This window comes from Somniosus microcephalus, unplaced genomic scaffold (assembly GCF_052327205.1).
Source record: "Somniosus microcephalus isolate GS21.2 unplaced genomic scaffold, FLI_Smic_1.0 unresolved_chr2, whole genome shotgun sequence".
Classification (NCBI taxonomy): Eukaryota; Metazoa; Chordata; class Chondrichthyes; order Squaliformes; family Somniosidae; genus Somniosus; species Somniosus microcephalus.
In genome coordinates this window covers 19,690,161-19,710,996 of record NW_028225180.1, presented here as the reverse complement: position 1 = coordinate 19,710,996, position 20,836 = coordinate 19,690,161, and the positions used below count along the sequence as shown (strand labels likewise).

General features: G+C 54.4%; 1 protein-coding gene across 1 annotated transcript in view; it reads right to left on the bottom strand.

The window, feature by feature from the left end:
• The window catches only part of LOC147092229 (lysine-specific demethylase 2A-like), a 520,639-nt gene that overhangs the window by 6,702 nt on the left and 493,101 nt on the right, over positions 1 to 20,836 (bottom strand). Inside the window, exons 2-5 of the mRNA XM_085975897.1 lie at positions 9,075 to 9,213; positions 7,197 to 7,275; positions 6,101 to 6,147; positions 3,472 to 3,650 (exon numbers count right to left, since the gene is read on the bottom strand). Of these exons, the coding sequence (XP_085832023.1) occupies positions 3,472 to 3,650; positions 6,101 to 6,147; positions 7,197 to 7,275; positions 9,075 to 9,213 (444 nt within the window). The remainder of the gene's footprint in view (positions 1 to 3,471; positions 3,651 to 6,100; positions 6,148 to 7,196; positions 7,276 to 9,074; positions 9,214 to 20,836) is intronic.

The following is a 20,836-nucleotide window of genomic DNA, read 5'->3' as shown; positions in this document are numbered from 1 at the left end:
TGTCCGCGGAGATGGCTGTACCTCAACGTGCCACCTGGGCCGCCGGTGCTGCACGCACACACAGCCGACGGCTCCCGGATACCAGCCCCGGTGTCGGAGGTGGAAGAGAGCGACAAACAGGTAGCAGCAAAGCAGGGCACCCGCGAACAGCCACTCAGGCCCGCCCGAACGGGTGAGAGAGCCTCTGCAACCAAGCGTGTTTAACGTGGACAGAGTATTAACCAGCACCGTCGCTCCAGGAGCTCAGTAACGGGGAGTATTAACCAGCACCGTCACTCCGGGAGCTCAGTAACGGGGAGTATTAATCAGCACCGTCACTCTGGGAGCTCAGTAACAGGGAGTATTAATCAGCACCGTCGCTCCAGGAGCTCAGTAATGGGGAGTATTAACCAGCACCGTCACTCCGGGAGCTCAGTAACGGGGAGTATTAATCAGCACCGTCACTCCGGGAGCTCAGTAACGGGGAGTATTAACCAGCACCGTCACTCCGGGAGCTCAGTAACGGGGAGTATTAATCAACACCGTCACTCCAGGAGCTCAGTAATGGGGAGTATTAACCAGCACCGTCACTCCGGGAGCTCAGTAACGGGGAGTATTAATCAGCACCGTCACTCCGGGAGCTCAGTAACGGGGAGTATTAACCAGCACCGTCACTCCGGGAGCTCAGTAACAGGGAGTATTAATCAGCACCGTCGCTCCAGGAGCTCAGTAACGGGGAGTATTAATCAGCACCGTCACTCCAGGAGCTCAGTAATGGGGAGTATTAACCAGCACCGTCACTCCGGGAGCTCAGTAACGGAGTATTAATCAGCACCGTCACTCCGGGAGCTCAGCAACGGGGAGTATTAACCAGCACCGTCACTCTGGGAGCTCAGTAACGGGGAGTATTAACCAGCACCGTCACTCTGGGAGCTCAGTAACGGGGAGTATTAATCAGCACCGTCACTCCGGGAGCTCAGTAATGGGGAGTATTAATCAGCACCGTCACTCCGGGAGCTCAGTAACAGGGAGTATTAACCAGCACTGTCACTCTGGGAGCTCAGTAACAGGGAGTATTAACCAGCACCGTCACTCTGGGAGCTCAGTAACGGGGAGTATTAACCAGCACCGTCACTCTGGGAGCTCAGTAACGGGGAGTATTAATCAGCACCGTCACTCCGGGAGCTCAGTAACGGGGAGTATTAATCAGCACCGTCACTCCGGGAGCTCAGTAACGGGGAGTATTAATCAGCACCGTCACTCCGGGAGCTCAGTAACGGGGAGTATTAACTAGCACCGTCACTCCGGGAGCTCAGTAACGGGGAGTATTAACCAGCACCGTCACTCCGGGAGCTCAGTAACGGGGAGTATTAATCAGCACCGTCACTCCGGGAGCTCAGTAACGGGGAGTATTAACCAGCACCGTCGCTCCGGGAGCTCAGTAACGGGGAGTATTAATCAGCACCGTCACTCCGGGAGCTCAGTAACGGGGAGTATTAACCAGCACCGTCACTCCGGGAGCTCAGTAACGGGGAGTATTAACCAGCACCGTCACTCCGGGAGCTCAGTAACGGGGAGTATTAACCAGCACCGTCACTCCGGGAGCTCAGTAACGGGGAGTATTAACCAGCACCGTCACTCCGGGAGCTCCGTAACGGGGAGTATTAATCAGCACCGTCACTCCGGGAGCTCAGTAACGGGGAGTATTAACCAGCACCTTCACTCCGGGAGCTCAGTAACGGGGAGTATTAATCAGCACCGTCACTCCGGGAGTATTAATCAGCACCGTCACTCTGGGAGCTCAGTAACGGGGAGTATTAATCAGAACCATCACTCCAGCAGCTCAGTAACGGGGAGTATTAACCAGCACCGTCACTCCGGGAGCTCAGTAACGGGGAGTATTAACCAGCACCGTCACTCTGGGAGCTCAGTAACGGGGAGTATTAATCAGAACCATCACTCCAGGAGCTCAGTAACGGGGAGTATTAACCAGCACCGTCACTCCGGGAGCTCAGTAATGGGGAGTATTAACCAGCACCGTCACTCCGGGAGCTCAGTAACGGGGAGTATTAACCAGCACCGTCACTCCGGGAGCTCAGTAACGGGGAGTATTAACCAGCACCGTCACTCCGGGAGCTCAGCACCGTCACTCCGGGAGCTCAGTAGCGGGGAGTATTAATCAGAACCGTCACTCCGGGAGCTCAGTAGCGGGGAGTATTAATCAGAACCGTCACTCCGGGAGCTCAGTAATAGGGAGTATTAACCAGCACCATCACTCCGGGAGCTCAGTAACAGGGGGTATTAATCAGCACCGTCACTCCGGGAGCTCAGTAACGGGGAGTATTAATCAGCACCGTCACTCCGGAAGCTCAGTAGCGGGGAGTATTAACCAGCACCGTCACTCCGGGAGCTCAGTAACGGGGAGTATAAACCAGCACCGTCACTCCAGGAGCTCAGCACCGTCACTCCGGGAGCTCAGTAGCGGGGAGTATTAACCAGCACCGTCACTCCGGGAGCTCAGTAACGGGGAGTATTAACCAGCACCGTCACTCCGGGAGCTCAGTAACGGGGAGTATTAATCAGCACCGTCACTCCGGGAGCTCAGTAGCGGGGAGTATTAGCCAGCACCGTCACTCCGGGAGCTCAGTAACGGGGAGTATTAACCAGCACCGTCACTCCGGGAGCTCAGTAATAGGGAGTATTAACCAGCACCGTCACTCTGGGAGCTCAGTAACGGGGAGTATTAACCAGCACCATCACTCCGGGAGCTCAGTAATAGGGAGTATTAACCAGCACCGTCACTCCGGGGAGCTCAGTAACAGGGAGTATTAATCAGCACCGTCACTCCGGGGAGCTCAGTAACGGGGAGTATTAACCAGCACCGTCACTTCGGGAGCTCAGTAATAGGGAGTATTAACCAGCACCGTCACTCCGGGAGCTCAGTAACGGGGAGTATTAACCAGCACTGTCACTCTGGGAGCTCAGTAACGGGGAGTATTAATCAGCACCGTCACTCTGGGAGCTCAGTAACAGGGAGTATTAATCAGAACCGTCACTCCGGGAGCTCAGTAACGGGGAGTATTAATCAGAACCATCACTCCGGGAGCTCAGTAACGGGGAGTATTAACCAGCACCGTCACTCTGGTAGCTCAGTAACGGGGAGTATTAACCAGCACCGTCACTCTGGGAGCTCAGTAGCGGGGAGTATTAACCAGCACCGTCACTCTGGGAGCTCAGTAACGGGGAGTATTAACCAGCACCGTCACTCTGGGAGCTCAGTAGCGGGGAGTATTAACCAGCACCGTCACTCTGGGAGCTCAGTAACGGGGAGTATTAACCAGCACCGTCACTCTGGGAGCTCAGTAACGGGGAGTATTAACCAGCACCGTCACTCTGGGAGCTCAGTAGCGGGGAGTATTAACCAGCACCGTCACTCTGGGAGCTCAGTAACGGGGAGTATTAACCAGCACCGTCACTCTGGGAGTCTCTCACCGTCGCGGGCCGCTGCACGATGTTCTCCAGCTTGGTGTGACTGAATTCCAGGCTGATGACGTTGTAGAGTTTTTCCCGCTCGGCAGCGGGCGTCTCGTAATATTTCACCCACTGCGACATCGTCATCTCAATGCCCTTCTGCGTGTTGACATCCATCACGTCCACCATCCTCCGGCTCCCTGTGTCAAGGGCAAGAGTCAGGGCAAGAGAGACAGAGAGGGGCACACACTGACCCCCAACCTCAACTGGCTCCCTGCACCAAGGGCAAGAGTCAGAGGCACAGAGAGCACAAGGGGGGGCACAGAGAGAGAGACACACAGAGAGAGATAGACAGAGAGACAGAGACAGACACACACAGAAAGAGAGAGATAGACAGAGAGACAGAAAGAGAGATACAGACAGAAAGAGAGAGATACAGACAGAGAGAGAGAGAGACAGACACACACCACCCTGACTTGGGAATATATCGGCCGTTCCTTCATCGTCGCTGGGTCAAAATCCTGGAACTCCCTCCCTAACAGCACTGTGGGAGCACCTTCACCACACGGACTGCAGCGGTTCAAGGAGGCGGCTCACCACCACCTTCTCAAGGACAACTAGGGATGGGCAATAAAAGCTGGCCTTGCCGGCGACGCCCACATCCCAGGAACGATTATAAAAAAAAGTTTTGGTCTCCTTACCTAAGGAAGGATATACTTGCCTTAGAGGGAGTGCAATGAAGATTTAACGAGATTGGCTCCTGGGATTTTGGAAGGGGGGGGGGTGGGGGAGAAAGAGTGTCCGATGAGGAGAGATTGAGTAGACTAGGCCTCAATTCTCTGGAGTTTAGAAAAATGAGAGGTGATCTCATTGAAACGTGTAAATTTCTTACAGGGCTGGACAGGGTAGATGCCGAGAGGCTGTTTCCCCTGACTGGAGAGTCGAGAGGACATCACAATGATACCCGGACTCCAAGGGTTCAGTTACGAGGAGAGATTACACAAACTAGGGTTGTATTCCCTGGAATTCAGAAGGTTAAGGGGTGATCTGATGGAAGTTTTCAGGATATTAAGGGGAACAGATAGGGTAGCGAGAGAGAAACTATCTCCGCTGGTTGGGGAGTCGAGGACTAGGGGGCAGAGTCTAGAAATTAGAGCCAGACCTTTCAGGAGTGAAGTGAGGAAACACTTCTACACACAAAGGGTGGTAGAAGTTTGGAACTCTCTTCCGCAAACGGCAATTGATGCTGGGTCAATTGTTCATTTTAAATCAGAGATTGATAGATTTTTGTTAACCAAAGGTATTAAGGGATGTGGACTGAAGGCGGGTGTATGGAGTTAGGTCACAGATCAGCCATGATCTCATTGGCTGGCAGAACAGTCTCGAGGGACTGAATGGCCTCCTCCTGTTCGTGTGTAACAGGCTCGATGGGCTGAACGGCCGCCTCCTGTTCCTGTGTAACAGGCTCGATGGGCTGAATGGCCGCCTCCTGTTCCTGTGTAACAGGCTCGAGGGGCTGAACGGCCTCCTCCTGTTCCTGTGTAACAGGGTCGAGGGGCTGAATGGCCTCCTCCTGTTCCTGTGTAACAGGCTCGAGGGTTTGCATGGCCTCCTCCTGTTCCTGTGTAACAGGCTCGAGGGGCTGAATGGCCTCCTCCTGTTCCTGTGTAACAGGCTCAAGAGGCTGAATGGCCTCCTCCTGTTCCTGTGTAACAGGCTCGAGGGGCTGAATGGTCTCCTCCTGTTCCTGTGTAACAGGCTCGAGGGGCTGAATGGCTCTCCTCCTGTTTCTGTGTAACAGGCTCGAGGGGGCTGAGTGGCCTACTGTTCCTGTGTAACAGGCTCGAGGGTTTGCATGGCCTCCTCCTGTTCCTGTGTAACAGGCTCGAGAGGCTGAATGGCCTCCTCCTGTTCCTGTGTAACAGGCTCGAGGGGCTGAATGGTCTCCTCCTGTTCCTGTGTAACAGGCTCGAGGGGCTGAATGGCCCTCCTCCTGTTTCTGTGTAACAGGCTCGAGGGGGCTGAGTGGCCTACTGTTCCTGTGTAACAGGCTCGAGGGGCTGAATGGCCTCCTCCTGTTCCTGTGTAACAGGCTCGAGGGGCTGAATGGCCTCCTCCTGTTCCTGTGTAACAGGCTCGAGGGGCTGAATGGCCTCCTCCTGTTCCTGTGTAACAGGCTCGAGGGGCTGAATGGCCCTCCTCCTGTTCCTAGAACTAGGGGACACAGTCTCAGGATAAGGGTTCGGCCATTTAGGACTGAGATGCGGAGAAACTTCTCCACTCAGAGGGTTGTGAATTTTTAGAATTCCCTCCCTAAACCTCTCCGCCTCGCTCTCCTCCTTTAAGACGCTCCTTAAAACCCACCACTTTGACCAAGCTTTTGGTCAGTTGTCCTTGTATCGCCATACATGGCTCGGTGCCACATTTCTATTTGCTTTATGCTCCTGTGAAGCGGAATTGGGACGCTTCACTGCGTTAAAGGCGCTGTATAAATAGGAGTGGTCCGATCAGCCCCGAAACATTAACTAAGTCCCGTGCCGACACCAGAAGGCAGGAAACAATGAGCGTTGGTGATTAAGCTCCAAAAAAACCCCAGAAACAACGACCAAATAAATAGCAACTAAATGACCGTGAAGAAAAAGCCACTCACCCACAAACATCTTCACATCGTTGACGCTGAAATCTGGCTCTGGCATTCTGCTCGGAGAGAGAGAGAGAGAAAGAGACAGCATGTGAATCATAGAATGATACAGCATGGGAGGAGGCCATTCTGCCCATCAGGCTTGTGCCAGCTCTTTGAAAGAGCTCTCCAATTAGCCCCACCACCCCCTGCTCTTTCCCCAGAATCCTGCTAACTTTTCCCCTTCATGTATTTCTCCAATTCCTCTTTTGAAAGTTACTATTGAATCTGCTCCCACCGCCCTTTCAGGCAACGCATTCCAGATCACAACAACTCGCTGTAAAAACATTCTCATCTCCCCTCTGGTTCTTTTGCCGATTATCTTCAATCTGTGTCCTCTGGTCACCGACCCTCCTGCCACTGGAAACAGTTTCTTCTTATTTACTCTATTATAACCCTTCATGATACTGAACACCTCTATTAAATCTCCCCTTAACCTTCTCTGCTCGAAGGAGAACAACCCCAGCTTCTCCAGTCTCTCCACGTCACTGAAGTCCCTCATCCCTGGTACCATTCTCATAAATCTCCTCTGCACCCTCTCAAGGCCTCGACATCCTTCCTGCAGTGCGGTGCCCCAAGAATTGGATACAATACTGGTACAAACCGGTGAGATGAGGGTCACTCTCTCCCTGAGGGGGGTCTGGACAGAAGAGATGAGGGTCTCTCTCTCTCGTAGAGGGGGTCTGGATAGGGGAGATGAGAGTTTCTCTCTCTGCGAGGGGACTGGCCAGTTGAGGGTCTCTCTCTACACTGGCTCCCCAAGCCTCTTCCCCAACCCCCCCTCACCCACCACCCTGCCTCAGTATCACCTCCCCTGCCTCTGCACCCCACTTCCTGCCTGGCGCCTGCTCGCGGCATACAATCCCAGGCCGACGTGAAGGGCAGCGCAAGCCCTGCGCTGGGAGAAGGAACTGGCAGCTCCCACGTGGGCGGGGCGGGACGGGCACTCAACTGCTCGAGGAGGTGCTGACACAGCCTGCTCGAGAGCTGCCCAGGCGTCTCATGTGCCCGCGCTCCCTCCCTAACCCCACCTCGCCCCCGTGGCGACTGCCTCCCCCTCACTCACTTGATTCCGAGCCCGTCCTTCTCCTTGAAGATCAGCGGCGCCCTCAAGCCATCTCGCTGGATGTACTGAAAGGTGAAATCTGTTTCCGGGGGAGAAGGGGAGACGCGTTAGAACACACTCGGGAGGATCAGGCTGTGACCTTTCAGCCTCTGGGGCTGGGGGGGGGGGGGAGGGTTGTTTATTTATATTCGTTCATGTGATATGGGCGTCGCTGGCAAGGCCAGCATTTATTGCCCATCCCTAGTTGCCCTCGAGAAGGTGGTGGTGAGCCGCCTTCTTGAACCGCTGCAGTCCGTGTGGTGAAGGTGCTCCCACAGTGCTGTTAGGGAGGGAGTTCCAGGATTTTGACCCAGCGACGATGAAGGAACGGCCGATATATTTCCAAGTGTGTGACTTGGAGGGGAACTTGGAGGTGGTGGTGTTCCCATGCGCCTGCTGCCCTTGTCCTTCTAGGTGGAAGAGGTTGCGGGTTTGGGAGGTGCTGCCGAAGAAGCCTTGGCGAGTTGCTGCAGTGCATCTTGTAGATGGTACACACTGCAGCCACGGTGCGCTGGTGGTGGAGGGAGTGAATGTTTAAGGTGGTGGATGGGGTGACAATCAAGCGGGCTGCTTTGTCCTGGATGGCGTCGAGCTTCTTGAGTGTTGTCGGAGTTGCACTCATCCAGGCAAGTGGAGAGTATTCCATCACACTCCTGACTTGTGCCTTGTCGATGGCGGGAAGGCTTTGGGGAGTCAGGAGGTGAGACACTCGCCGCGGAATACCCAGCCTCTGACCTGCTCTTATTGCCACAGTATTTATGTGGCTGGTCCAGTTAAGTTTCTGGTCAATGGTGACCCAGGATGTTGATGGTGGGGGATTCGGCGATGGTAATGCTGTTGAATGTCAAGGGGTGGTGGTTAGACTCTCTCTTGTTGGAGATAGTCATTGTCCGGCACTTGTGTGGCGCGAATGTTACCTGCCACTTATCAGCCCAAGCCTGAACGTTGTCCAGGTCTTGTTGCATGCGGGCATGGAATGTTTCATTATCTGACGAGTCTCAAATGGTGCTGAACACTGTGCAGTCATCAGTGAACATCCCCATTTCTGACCTTATGTTGAAGGGAAGGTCATTGATGAAGCAGCTGAAGATGGTTGGGCCTAGGACACTGCCCTGAGGAACTCCTGCAGCGCTGTCCTGATTGACCTCCAACCACAACCATCTTCCTTTGAGCTAGGTATGACTCCAGCCAGTGGAGACTTTCCCCTGATTCCCATTGACTTCAGTTTTACTAGGGCTCCTTGATGCCACACTCGGTCAAATGCTGCCTTGATGTCAAGGGCAGTCACTCTCAGCTCACCATCAGAGGGCGATGAAGGGCTGCTCGCTCAGATTGGTGGGGAGGGGGGGTCGGAGGGCAAGAGGCAGGGGAGGGGGGTCGGAGGGCAAGAAGCAGGGGTGGGGGGTCAGTGAGCTCAAGCAGCAGGGGTGGGGGGGTCAGTGAGCTCAAGCATGGACCTTCCACCCTCCAGGGCCTGGCGTGCAGGGCTCCGCTGACAATGAGTGGAATCAGCGGGTATGAACCGAAAAATCTGTTTAAGTTGGCATTAGGTTATTAACAAGCACAGGAGGGGCGGGAAGGGAAATGAGACAGGGCTGTCCAGTGGGAGGGAGAGGAAGTTGTGGTGTCATGCAGCGCTGAATGGAGCTGACAGTTTGCCCGCGGAGCTGCAGGGCCTGTGGCAGTGATTTGGCAGACATGCAGGTGGCAGAGCGGGGAGGAGCCGGGCACACACCGCTAACACCCCTCCCCCCTCACACCACCCAACCTGCTAAACACTGCTACACAACTCCACTCCATTTTCACGGAGGGGAGACTGGCGTCCGGCCCCTCTTGTACCTTTCCCCTCCATGAATCGGACAAAGCTAGCGCTGTACATGCTGCTCGCCAGCCTCTCCTCCAGGTCGAACGTCCTCTTCCCCTCGATCTCGTCGTCTGAAATCCCGTCGTCTTCGTACCGGCGTCTGGTCACAGCCCGCTGGAGTGGGGAGAGAGAACAGTCCACGGTGAGAGAGAGACAGACACAGACAACAATCTACGCTCAGTACTGCCCCTCCGACAGTGCGGCGCTCCCTCAGTACTGCCCCTCCGACAGTGTGGCGCTCCCTCAGTACTGCCCCTCCGACAGTGTGGCGTTCCCTCAGTACTGCCCCTCCGACAGTGTGGCGCTGCCTCAGTACTGCCCCTCCGACAGTGCGGCGCTCCCTCAGTACTGCCCCTCCGACAGTGCAGCACTCCCTCAGTACTGCCCCTCCGACAGTGCGGCGCTCCCTCAGTACTGCCCCTCCGACAGTGTGGCGCTCCCTCAGTACTGCCCCTCCGACAGTGTGGCGTTCCCTCAGTACTGCCCCTCCGACAGTGTGGCGCTGCCTCAGTACTGCCCCTCCGACAGTGCGGCGCTCCCTCAGTACTGCCCCTCCGACAGTGCAGCGCTCCCTCAGTACTGCCCCTCCGACAGTGCGGCGCTCCCTCAGTACTGCCCCTCCGACAGTGCTGCGTTCCCTCAGTACTGCCCCTCCGACAGTGCGGCACTCCCTCAGTACTGCCTCACCAACAGTGCAGCGCTCCCTCAGTACTGCCCCTCCGACAGTGCGGCGCTCCCTCAGTACTGCCCCTCCGACAGTGCTGCGTTCCCTCAGTACTGCCCCTCCGACAGTGCGGCGCTCCCTCAGTACTGACCCTCCGACAGTGCGGCGCTCCCTCAGTACTGCCCCTCCGACAGTGCGGCACTCCCTCAGTACTGCCCCTCCGACAGTGCGGCGCTCCCTCAGTACTGATCCTCCGACAGTGCAGCGCTCCCTCAGTACTGCCCCTCCGACAGTGCGGCGCTCCCTCAGTACTGCCCCTCCGACAGTGCTGCGTTCCCTCAGTACTGCCCCTCCGACAGTGCGGCGCTCCCTCAGCACTGCCCCTCCGACAGTGCAGCGCTCCCTCAGTACTGCCCCTCCGACAGTGCGGCGCTCCCTCAGTACTGCCCCTCCGACAGTGCAGCGCTCCCTCAGTACTGCCCCTCCGACAGTGCAGCGCTCCCTCAGTACTGCCCCTCCGACAGTGCGGCGCTCCCTCAGTACTGCCCCTCCGACAGTGCGGCGCTCCCTCAGTACTGCCCCTCCGACAGTGCGGCACTCCCTCAGTACTGCACTGGACTGTCGGCCTAGATTTTGTGCTCAAGTCTCTCGAGTGGGGAATTGAACCCAGAACCTTCTGACAGAGACTAATCTGGACTAATCAAATTGGGCATGGCAGCATTGAGGAAGAGTTCATAGAGTGTATTAGGGACGGGTTCCTTGAGCAGTATGTAACTGAACCAACCAGGGGACAGGCAATCTTAGATCTGGTCCTGTGTAATGAGACAGGATTAATAAAAAATGTCCTAGTAAAGGATCCCCTTGGAATGAGTGACCATAATATGGTTGAATTCCAAATTCAGTTTGAGGGTGAGAGAGTTGGATCTCAAACCAGCGTACTGAGCTTAAATAAAGGAGACTATGAAGGTATGAGAGTAGAATTGACTAAAGTGGACTGGGAAAACAGATTAAAGTGTAAGACGGTACAAGAGCAGTGGTCTACATTCAAGGAGATATTTCACATCTTTCAAGATAAATATATTCCACTGAGGAAAAAGGGGAAATAAAAGAAAAGACAGCCATCCGTGGCTTAGTAAAGTAACAAAGGATAGTATCCGACTGAAAACAAGGGCATATAAAGTAGCCAAATCTAGTGGGAGGATAGAAGATTGGGAAGCATTTAAAAGCCAGCAAACAATAACTAAAAGATTAATTAAGAAAGGGAAGATAGATTATGAAAGTAAATAGCAAAAAATATAAAAACAGATAGCAAGAGTTTCTACAGCTATATAAAAAGAAAAAGGGCGGCTAAAGTGAACGTTGGTCCCTTAGAGGATGGGACTGGGAAACTAGTGGTGGGGAACATGGAGATGGCAAAGACGCTGAACAAATATTTTGTATCAGTCTTTACAGTAGAGGACACTAAAAATATCCCAACACTGGACAAACAGGGGGCAATGGGGGGGGGGGGGGGGGGGGGGGGAGGAGCTAAACATGATTAAAATCACTAAGGAGATGGTACTCGGTAAAATAATGGGACTTAAGGTGGATAAATCCCCTGACCTGATGGCCTACATCCTAGGGTCTTGAGAGAAATGGCGGTAGGGATTGTGGATGCATTGGTGATTATTTTCCAGAACTCCCTGGACTCAGGAAAGGTCCCGGCAGATTGGAAAACTGCTAATGTAACACCCTTATTTAAGAAGGGAAGTAGACAAAAAGCTGGAAACTATAGACCAGTTAGCCTAACATCTGTGGTTGGCAAAATGTTGGAGTCCATTATTAAGGAAACAGCAACAGAGCATTTGGATAAACATAATTCAATAGGACAGAGTCAGCATGGTTTTATGAAGGGGAAGTCATGTTTGACAAATTTGCTCGAATTCTTTGAGGATGTAACATACAGGGTGGATAAAGGGGAACCAGTGGATGTAGTGTATTTGGACTTCCAAAAGGCATTTGACAAGGTGCCACACAAAAGATTACTGATCAAGATAAAAAATCACGGGATTGGGGGTAATATACTGGCATGGGTGGAAGATTGGCTATCTAACAGAAAACAAAGAGTTGGGATAAATGGTTCATTCTCGGGCTGGCAATCAGTAACTAGTGGTGTTCCGCAGGGGTCAGTGCTGGGACCCCAACTCTTTACAATCTATATTAACGATTTGGAGGAAGGGACCGAGTGCAACATATCCAAGTTTGCCGACGATACAAAGATGGGAGGGAAAGCAGTGAGTGAGGAGGACATAAAAAACCTGCAAAAGGACATAGACAGGCTAAGTGAGTGGGCAGAGATTTGTCAGATGCAATATAATGTTGGAAAGTGTGAGGTTATGCACTTTGGCAGAAAAAATCAAAGAGCAAGTTATTATCTAAATGGAGAGAAACTGCAAAGTGCTACAGTACAAAGGGATCTGGGGGTCCTGGTGCATGAAACACAAAAAGTTAGTATGCAGGTACAGCAGGTGATCAGGAAGGCCAATGGAATCTTGGCTTTTATTGCAAGGGGGATGGAGTATAAAAACAGGGAAGTCTTGCTGCAGTTATACAGGGTATTGGTGAGGCCACACCTGGAATACTGCGTGCAGTTTTGGTTTCCATATTTAAGAAAAGATATACTTGCTCTCGAGGCGGTTCAGAGAAGGTTCACTCGGTTGATTCCAGAGATGAGGGGGTTGACGTATGAGGAAAGGTTGAGTAGGTTGGGACTCTACTCATTGGAGTTCAGAAGAATGAGAGGCGATCTTATCGAAACATATAAGATTGTGACGGAGGGGGGGGTGGAGGGGGGAAGAGACAGAGAGGGGGGGAGAGGAGAGGAGAGAGCGAGCGAGCCAAGGCTGATACAGACGTGAAACTCACTGTTGAGAGCAGAAGGCTGTAAACGCCCTGATAGAATGACGAGATGCTGTTCGGCGAGCTTGGTTGGAGCCGTGTTGGGAGCTGGGTACCCCTGGGGTCTCCCCATCTTCCCGGGTCACAGATCCTTCTCCACTTTGCCAGATTTCCTAATCTTCCCTCCCCCTCCAGTGTCACCATTTACACCTTCTCTGGACCCACCCTTTGTTGCATGACTTGTCCCATACATTCAAGGCTGATCGAGCTAGAATCTTGGACTCTCGGGGAATCCAGGGATATGTGGATACTGCGGGAAAGTGGAGATGAGGTCGAAGATCAGCCATGATCTCATTGAATGGCGGAGCAGGCTCGAGGGGCCGAATGGCCGACTCCTGCTCCTAATTCTTATGTTCATTATCATCTCCTTTTGCCTTGCAACATCTTCCCTTCTGTCATTTAATCCTTTCCTGCCCACCACCCCATCCCAGACCTCTCCCTTTCCTTCTTCCTCTGGCTCTGTACAACAACTACAACTTGCATTTATATAGCGCCTTTAAGGTAGTAAAACATCCCAAGGTGCTTCACAGGAGCGTTTTGAAACTAAATTTGACACCGAGCCACAGAGCCTCCTCCCCAGCCAAGACGTATGCGGGAGTGGCAGCCACAGCCACAGCTGCTCCCGCTGCTTCTGCTGCCCCGTCACCATTCAGACTGATGACAAAAAAGCTTGGGGTGAAGAGCTACACTCACCCCACTATGACCATTGACGGGGGAGGAGGCCGGGGGGGGACGGGGGGAGGAGGCCGGGGGGGGGGACGGGGGGAGGAGACCGAGGGGGGGGGACAGAGAGAGAGAGGGGGGGACAGAGAGAGAGAGGGGGGGACAGAGAGAGAGAGAGAGGGGGGGACAGAGAGAGAGAGAGAGGGGGGGACAGAGAGAGAGAGAGGGGGGGACAGAGAGAGAGAGAGGGGGGGACAGAGAGAGAGAGGGGGGGACAGAGAGAGAGAGGGGGGGACAGAGAGAGAGAGGGGGGGACAGAGAGAGAGAGGGGGGGACAGAGAGAGAGAGGGGGGGACAGAGAGAGAGAGGGGGGGACAGAGAGAGAGAGGGGGGGACAGAGAGAGAGAGGGGGGGACAGAGAGAGAGAGGGGGGGACAGAGAGAGAGAGGGGGGGACAGAGAGAGAGAGGGGGGGACAGAGAGAGAGAGGGGGGGACAGAGAGAGAGAGGGGGGGACAGAGAGAGAGAGGGGGGGACAGAGAGAGAGAGGGGGGGACAGAGAGAGAGAGGGGGGGACAGAGAGAGAGAGGGGGGGACAGAGAGAGAGAGGGGGGGACAGAGAGAGAGAGGGGGGGACAGAGAGAGAGAGGGGGGGACAGAGAGAGAGAGGGGGGGACAGAGAGAGAGAGGGGGGGACAGAGAGAGAGAGGGGGGGACAGAGAGAGAGAGGGGGGGACAGAGAGAGAGAGGGGGGACAGAGAGAGAGAGGGGGGACAGAGAGAGAGAGGGGGGGACAGAGAGAGAGAGGGGGGGACAGAGAGAGAGAGGGGGGGACAGAGAGAGAGAGGGGGGGACAGAGAGAGAGAGGGGGGGACAGAGAGAGAGAGGGGGGGACAGAGAGAGAGAGGGGGGGACAGAGAGAGAGAGGGGGGGACAGAGAGAGAGAGGGGGGGACAGAGAGAGAGAGGGGGGGACAGAGAGAGAGAGGGGGGGACAGAGAGAGAGAGGGGGGGACAGAGAGAGAGAGGGGGGGACAGAGAGAGAGAGGGGGGGACAGAGAGAGAGAGGGGGGGACAGAGAGAGAGAGGGGGGGACAGAGAGAGAGAGGGGGGGACAGAGAGAGAGAGGGGGGGACAGAGAGAGAGAGGGGGGGACAGAGAGAGAGAGGGGGGGACAGAGAGAGAGAGGGGGGGACAGAGAGAGAGAGGGGGGGACAGAGAGAGAGAGGGGGGGACAGAGAGAGAGAGGGGGGGACAGAGAGAGAGAGGGGGGGACAGAGAGAGAGAGGGGGGGACAGAGAGAGAGAGGGGGGGACAGAGAGAGAGAGGGGGGGACAGAGAGAGAGAGGGGGGGACAGAGAGAGAGGGGGGGACAGAGAGAGAGGGGGGGACAGAGAGAGAGAGGGGGACAGAGAGAGAGAGGGGGGGACAGAGAGAGAGAGGGGGGGACAGAGAGAGAGAGGGGGGGACAGAGAGAGAGAGGGGGGGACAGAGAGAGAGAGGGGGGGACAGAGAGAGAGAGGGGGGGACAGAGAGAGAGAGGGGGGGACAGAGAGAGAGAGGGGGGGACAGAGAGAGAGAGGGGGGGACAGAGAGAGAGAGGGGGGGACAGAGAGAGAGAGGGGGGGACAGAGAGAGAGAGGGGGGGACAGAGAGAGAGAGGGGGGGACAGAGAGAGAGAGGGGGGGACAGAGAGAGAGGGGGGGACAGAGAGAGAGGGGGGGGACAGAGAGAGAGAGGGGGGGGACAGAGAGAGAGAGGGGGGGACAGAGAGAGAGAGGGGGGGACAGAGAGAGAGAGGGGGGGACAGAGAGAGAGAGGGGGGGACAGAGAGAGAGAGGGGGGGACAGAGAGAGAGAGGGGGGGACAGAGAGAGAGAGGGGGGGACAGAGAGAGAGAGGGGGGGACAGAGAGAGAGAGGGGGGGACAGAGAGAGAGAGGGGGGGACAGAGAGAGAGAGGGGGGGACAGAGAGAGAGAGGGGGGGACAGAGAGAGAGAGGGGGGGACAGAGAGAGAGAGGGGGGGACAGAGAGAGAGAGGGGGGGGACAGAGAGAGAGAGGGGGGGGACAGAGAGAGAGAGGGGGGGGACAGAGAGAGAGAGGGGGGGGACAGAGAGAGAGAGGGGGGGGACAGAGAGAGAGAGGGGGGGGACAGAGAGAGAGAGGGGGGGGACAGAGAGAGAGAGGGGGGGGACAGAGAGAGAGAGGGGGGGGACAGAGAGAGAGAGGGGGGGGACAGAGAGAGAGAGGGGGGGGACAGAGAGAGAGAGGGGGGGGACTCAAAGGAAAACAGTAAACAACGCATGCAGGGCGGAACTAGGCCAATACCCATTAATGATCACTATCCAAAAAAGAGCCACCAAATTTTGGAATCACCTACAAATGAGCAACCCCCAATGCTATCACTACGACGCCCTGAAATGCCAAGAGCTGACCATAAAGAAGAATACCCTCAGTCAACTAGTCCTGGGACTCAGTGAAGTAACTAATAACAATACTAACAAGAACCAGCCCCAGGACAGTGACAGGGTAACACAAAGAATTCGACCCAACACAATCGTCGCTAAGCAAAAGGAAAAATATCTGTCATATTGGGCAGAAACAACAAAAACCCAAAGCAAACTCAATTGCTACTTGGCCCTAAACAGACAATACAACATAGCTGATTACCTGACCATGGTAAAGGATAACAAACTGAGAAGAACCTTGACAAGGTACAGACTTAGCGAACATAGCCTAGCGATCGAAAAAGGCAGACACAGGCAGACCAGGCTGCCAAGAGAAGACAGGATATGCTCTCACTGCAGTCAGGGAGTAGTTGAGACAGAGATGCACTTCCTCACAGCCTGTGGAAAATATCAGGGCATCAGGGAGAATTTCTATCAAAAATTCTCACAAATATGCCCTGAATTCAGAAATCTGACTGACAACCAAAAACTCCCATTCCTACTGGGGGAGGAGAGAAGCTGTGTAACACTGGCGGCACACTATGTTACAGCTTGCCATGAACAGAGGGACAACCAGTAAACTAAGACAAGAGTATATATAAACAAGGCGAAAATATATTTATAAACTCAGGGATATACCTGTTTATACACTGTATGAATGGAACCGCGTTTATGTGTTCAACCATAAATGTATTTTGATGCTTTGGCAACATAAGATGTACCTTATCATGCCAATAAAGCGATTTGTATTGTATTGTATTATTGTATTGACAGAGAGAGAGAGGGGGTGGACAGAGAGAGAGAGGGGGGGGACAGAGAGAGAGAGGGGGGGGACAGAGAGAGAGAGGGGGGGGACAGAGAGAGAGAGGGGGGGGACAGAGAGAGAGAGGGGGGGGACAGAGAGAGAGAGGGGGGGGACAGAGAGAGAGAGGGGGGGACAGAGAGAGAGAGGGGGGGGACAGAGAGAGAGAGGGGGGGGACAGAGAGAGAGAGGGGGGGGACAGAGAGAGAGAGGGGGGGGACAGAGAGAGAGAGGGGGGGGACAGAGAGAGAGAGGGGGGGGACAGAGAGAGAGAGGGGGGGGACAGAGAGAGAGAGGGGGGGGACAGAGAGAGAGAGGGGGGGGACAGAGAGAGAGAGGGGGGGACAGAGAGAGAGAGGGGGGGACAGAGAGAGAGAGGGGGGGACAGAGAGAGAGAGGGGGGGACAGAGAGAGAGAGGGGGGGACAGAGAGAGAGAGCGGGGGGGACAGAGAGAGAGAGCGGGGGGGACAGAGAGAGAGAGCGGGGGGGACAGAGAGAGAGAGCGGGGGGGACAGAGAGAGAGAGCGGGGGGGACAGAGAGAGAGAGCGGGGGGGACAGAGAGAGAGAGCGGGGGGGACAGAGAGAGAGAGCGGGGGGGACAGAGAGAGAGAGCGGGGGGGACAGAGAGAGAGAGCGGGGGGGACAGAGAGAGAGAGCGGGGGGGACAGAGAGAGAGAGCGGGGGGGACAGAGAGAGAGAGCGGGGGGGACAGAGAGAGAGAGCGGGGGGGACAGAGAGAGAGAGCGGGGGGGACAGAGAGAGAGAGCGGGGGGGACAGAGAGAGAGAGCGGGGGGGACAGAGAGAGAGAGCGGGGGGGACAGAGAGAGAGAGCGGGGGGGACAGAGAGAGAGAGCGGGGGGGACAGAGAGAGAGAGCGGGGGGGACAGAGAGAGAGAGCGGGGGGGACAGAGAGAGAGAGCGGGGGGGACAGAGAGAGAGAGCGGGGGGGACAGAGAGAGAGAGCGGGGGGGACAGAGAGAGAGAGCGGGGGGGACAGAGAGAGAGAGGGGGGGACAGAAAAAGAACTTCTTGAAAAACTCAAGGACCTGCGACCAGGAAAAGCCTGCGGGACAGACGGCATACTAAACGAGATGATTAAACACACAGACAACAAAATGAAACTGGCTATCCTAAAACTCTTCAACTTGGTTCTGAGTGTCGGTTATTTCCCTGATATCTGGAACAAAGGACTCATAACGCCCATATACAAAAGTGGGGACAAAATCGACCCAAACAACTATCGAGGCATCTGTGTAAACAGTAACCTGGGGAAGGTATTCTGTAGCATCATAAACAAAAGACTTATAAACTTCCTTGAGGAGCACAATGTCTTGAGTAAAAGCCAAATTGGATTCCTGCCAAACTATAGAACATCCGATCATATCTTCACCCTACAGACCCTAATTGACAAACACGTTCACCATAACAAAAGCAAAATCTACGCATGCTTTGTAGATTTCCAGAAGGCTTTCGACTCCATCTGGCATGACGGTTTATTCCTGAAACTTATCGAAAGTGGGGTAGGAGGGAAAACATATGATGTAATTAAATCAATGTATACAAACAACAAATGTGCAGTTAAAATTGGAGACAAACAAACAAAATACTTCCCACAGGGGCGGGGGGTGACGCAGGGCTCGCCCATCTCACCGACACTCTTTAATATTTACATAAATGGATTGGCAAAACTACTTGAACAATCTACAGCACCCGGCCTCACCCTATATGAATCCAAGGTTAAATTCCTCCTCTATGCAGACGACCTGGTTCTTCTGTCACCTACTAAAGAGGGGCTACAGCAAAACCTGGACCTGCTGGAGTCGTACTGCCAGACTTGGGCCCTGACAATAAATCCCCAAAAAACCAAAGTCCTTGTGTTCCAGCAAAGATCCAAACATCAGGGACCCAAAATAAATTTCACAGTAGGAACAACCAAAATTGAACAAACCACTAACTACACATACTTGGGCTTAAAAATCAGTTCTACGGGAAACTTCAAACTGGCTGTGAATGAACTGAAAGAGAAAGCAAGAAGGGCTTTCTATGCCATCAAAAAATCAATCCAAATAGAAATCCCAATTAGCATTTGGCTCAAAATTTTCAAATCAGTAATTGAACCAATTGCACTCTATGGCAGTGAGGTATGGGGACCGCTAACTCAACAAGAATTTGCAAAATGGGACAAACACCCAATTGAGATCCTACATGCAGAATTCTGTAAAAGTATCCTCCGGACTCAAAGGAAAACAGTAAACAATGCATGCAGGGCGGAACTAGGCCAATATCCATTAATAATCACTATCCAAAAAAGAGCCACCAAATTTTGGAATCACCTACAAATGAGCAATCCCCAATGCTATCACTACGACGCCCTGAAATGCCAAGAGCTGACCATAAAGAAGAATACCCTCAGTCAACTAGTCCTGGGACTCAGTGAAGTAACTACTAACACTACTAACAATAACCAGCCCCAGGACAGTGACAGGGTAACACAAAGAATTCGACCCAACACAATCGTCGCTAAGCAAAAGGAAAAATATCTGACATATTGGGCAGAAACAACAAAAACCCAAAGCAAACTCAATTGCTACTTGGCCCTAAACAGACAATACAACATAGCTGATTACCTGACCATGGTAAAGGATAACAAACTGAGAAGAACCTTGACAAGGTACAGACTTAGCGAACATAGCCCAGCGATCGAAAAAGGCAGACACAGGCAGACCAGGCTGCCAAGAGAGGACAGGATATGCTCGCACTGCAGTCAGGGAGTGGTGGAGACAGAGATGCACTTCCTCACAGCTTGTGGAAAATATCAGGGCATCAGGGAGAATTTCTACCAAAAATTCTCACAAATATGCCGTGATTTCAGAAATCTGAATGACAACCAAAAACTCCCATTCCTACTGGGAGAGGAGAGAAGCTGTATAACACTGGCGGCACGCTATGTTACAGCTTGCCATGAACAGAGAGCCAACCAGTAAACTAAGAAAAGAATATATATAAACAATGCAAATGTATATTTATACACTCAGGGATATACCTGTTTATACACTGTATGAATAGAACTGCGTTTATGTGGTAAACCATAAATGTATTTTGATGCTTTGGCAACATAAGATGTAACTTATCATGCCAATAAAGCGATTTGAATTGTGAATTGTGACAGAGAGAGAGAGGGGGGGGGGAGAGAGAGAGAGAGGGGGGGGACAGAGAGAGAGGGGGGGGGACAGAGAGAGAGGGGGGGGGACAGAGAGAGAGGGGGGGGGACAGAGAGAGAGGGGGGGGACAGAGAGAGGGGGGGGGACAGAGAGAGAGAGGGGGGGGACAGAGAGAGAGAGGGGGGGACAGAGAGAGAGAGGGGGGGGACAGAGAGAGAGAGGGGGGGACAGAGAGAGAGAGGGGGGGGACAGAGAGAGAGAGGGGGGGGACAGAGAGAGAGAGGGGGGGACAGAGAGAGAGAGGGGGGACAGAGAGAGAGAGGGGGGGACAGAGAGAGAGAGGGGGGACAGAGAGAGAGAGGGGGGGACAGAGAGAGAGAGGGGGGGACAGAGAGAGAGAGGGGGGGACAGAGAGAGAGAGGGGGGGACAGAGAGAGAGAGGGGGGGACAGAGAGAGAGAGGGGGGGACAGAGAGAGAGAGGGGGGGACAGAGAGAGAGAGGGGGGGACAGAGAGAGAGAGGGGGGGACAGAGAGAGAGAGGGGGGGACAGAGAGAGAGAGGGGGGGACAGAGAGAGAGAGGGGGGGACAGAGAGAGAGAGGGGGGGACAGAGAGAGAGAGGGGGGGACAGAGAGAGAGAGGGGGGGACAGAGAGAGAGAGGGGGGGACAGAGAGAGAGAGGGGGGGACAGAGAGAGAGAGGGGGGGACAGAGAGAGAGAGGGGGGGACAGAGAGAGAGAGGGGGGGACAGAGAGAGAGAGGGGGGGGACAGAGAGAGAGGGGGGGGACAGAGAGAGAGAGGGGGGGACAGAGAGAGAGAGGGGGGGGACAGAGAGAGAGGGGGGGGACAGAGAGAGAGGGGGGGGGACAGAGAGAGAGGGGGGGGACAGAGAGAGAGGGGGGGGACAGAGAGAGAGGGGGGGGGACAGAGAGAGAGGGGGGGGACAGAGAGAGAGGGGGGGGACAGAGAGAGAGGGGGGGGGGACAGAGAGAGAGGGGGGGGGGACAGAGAGAGAGGGGGGGGGACAGAGAGAGAGGGGGGGACAGAGAGAGAGGGGGGG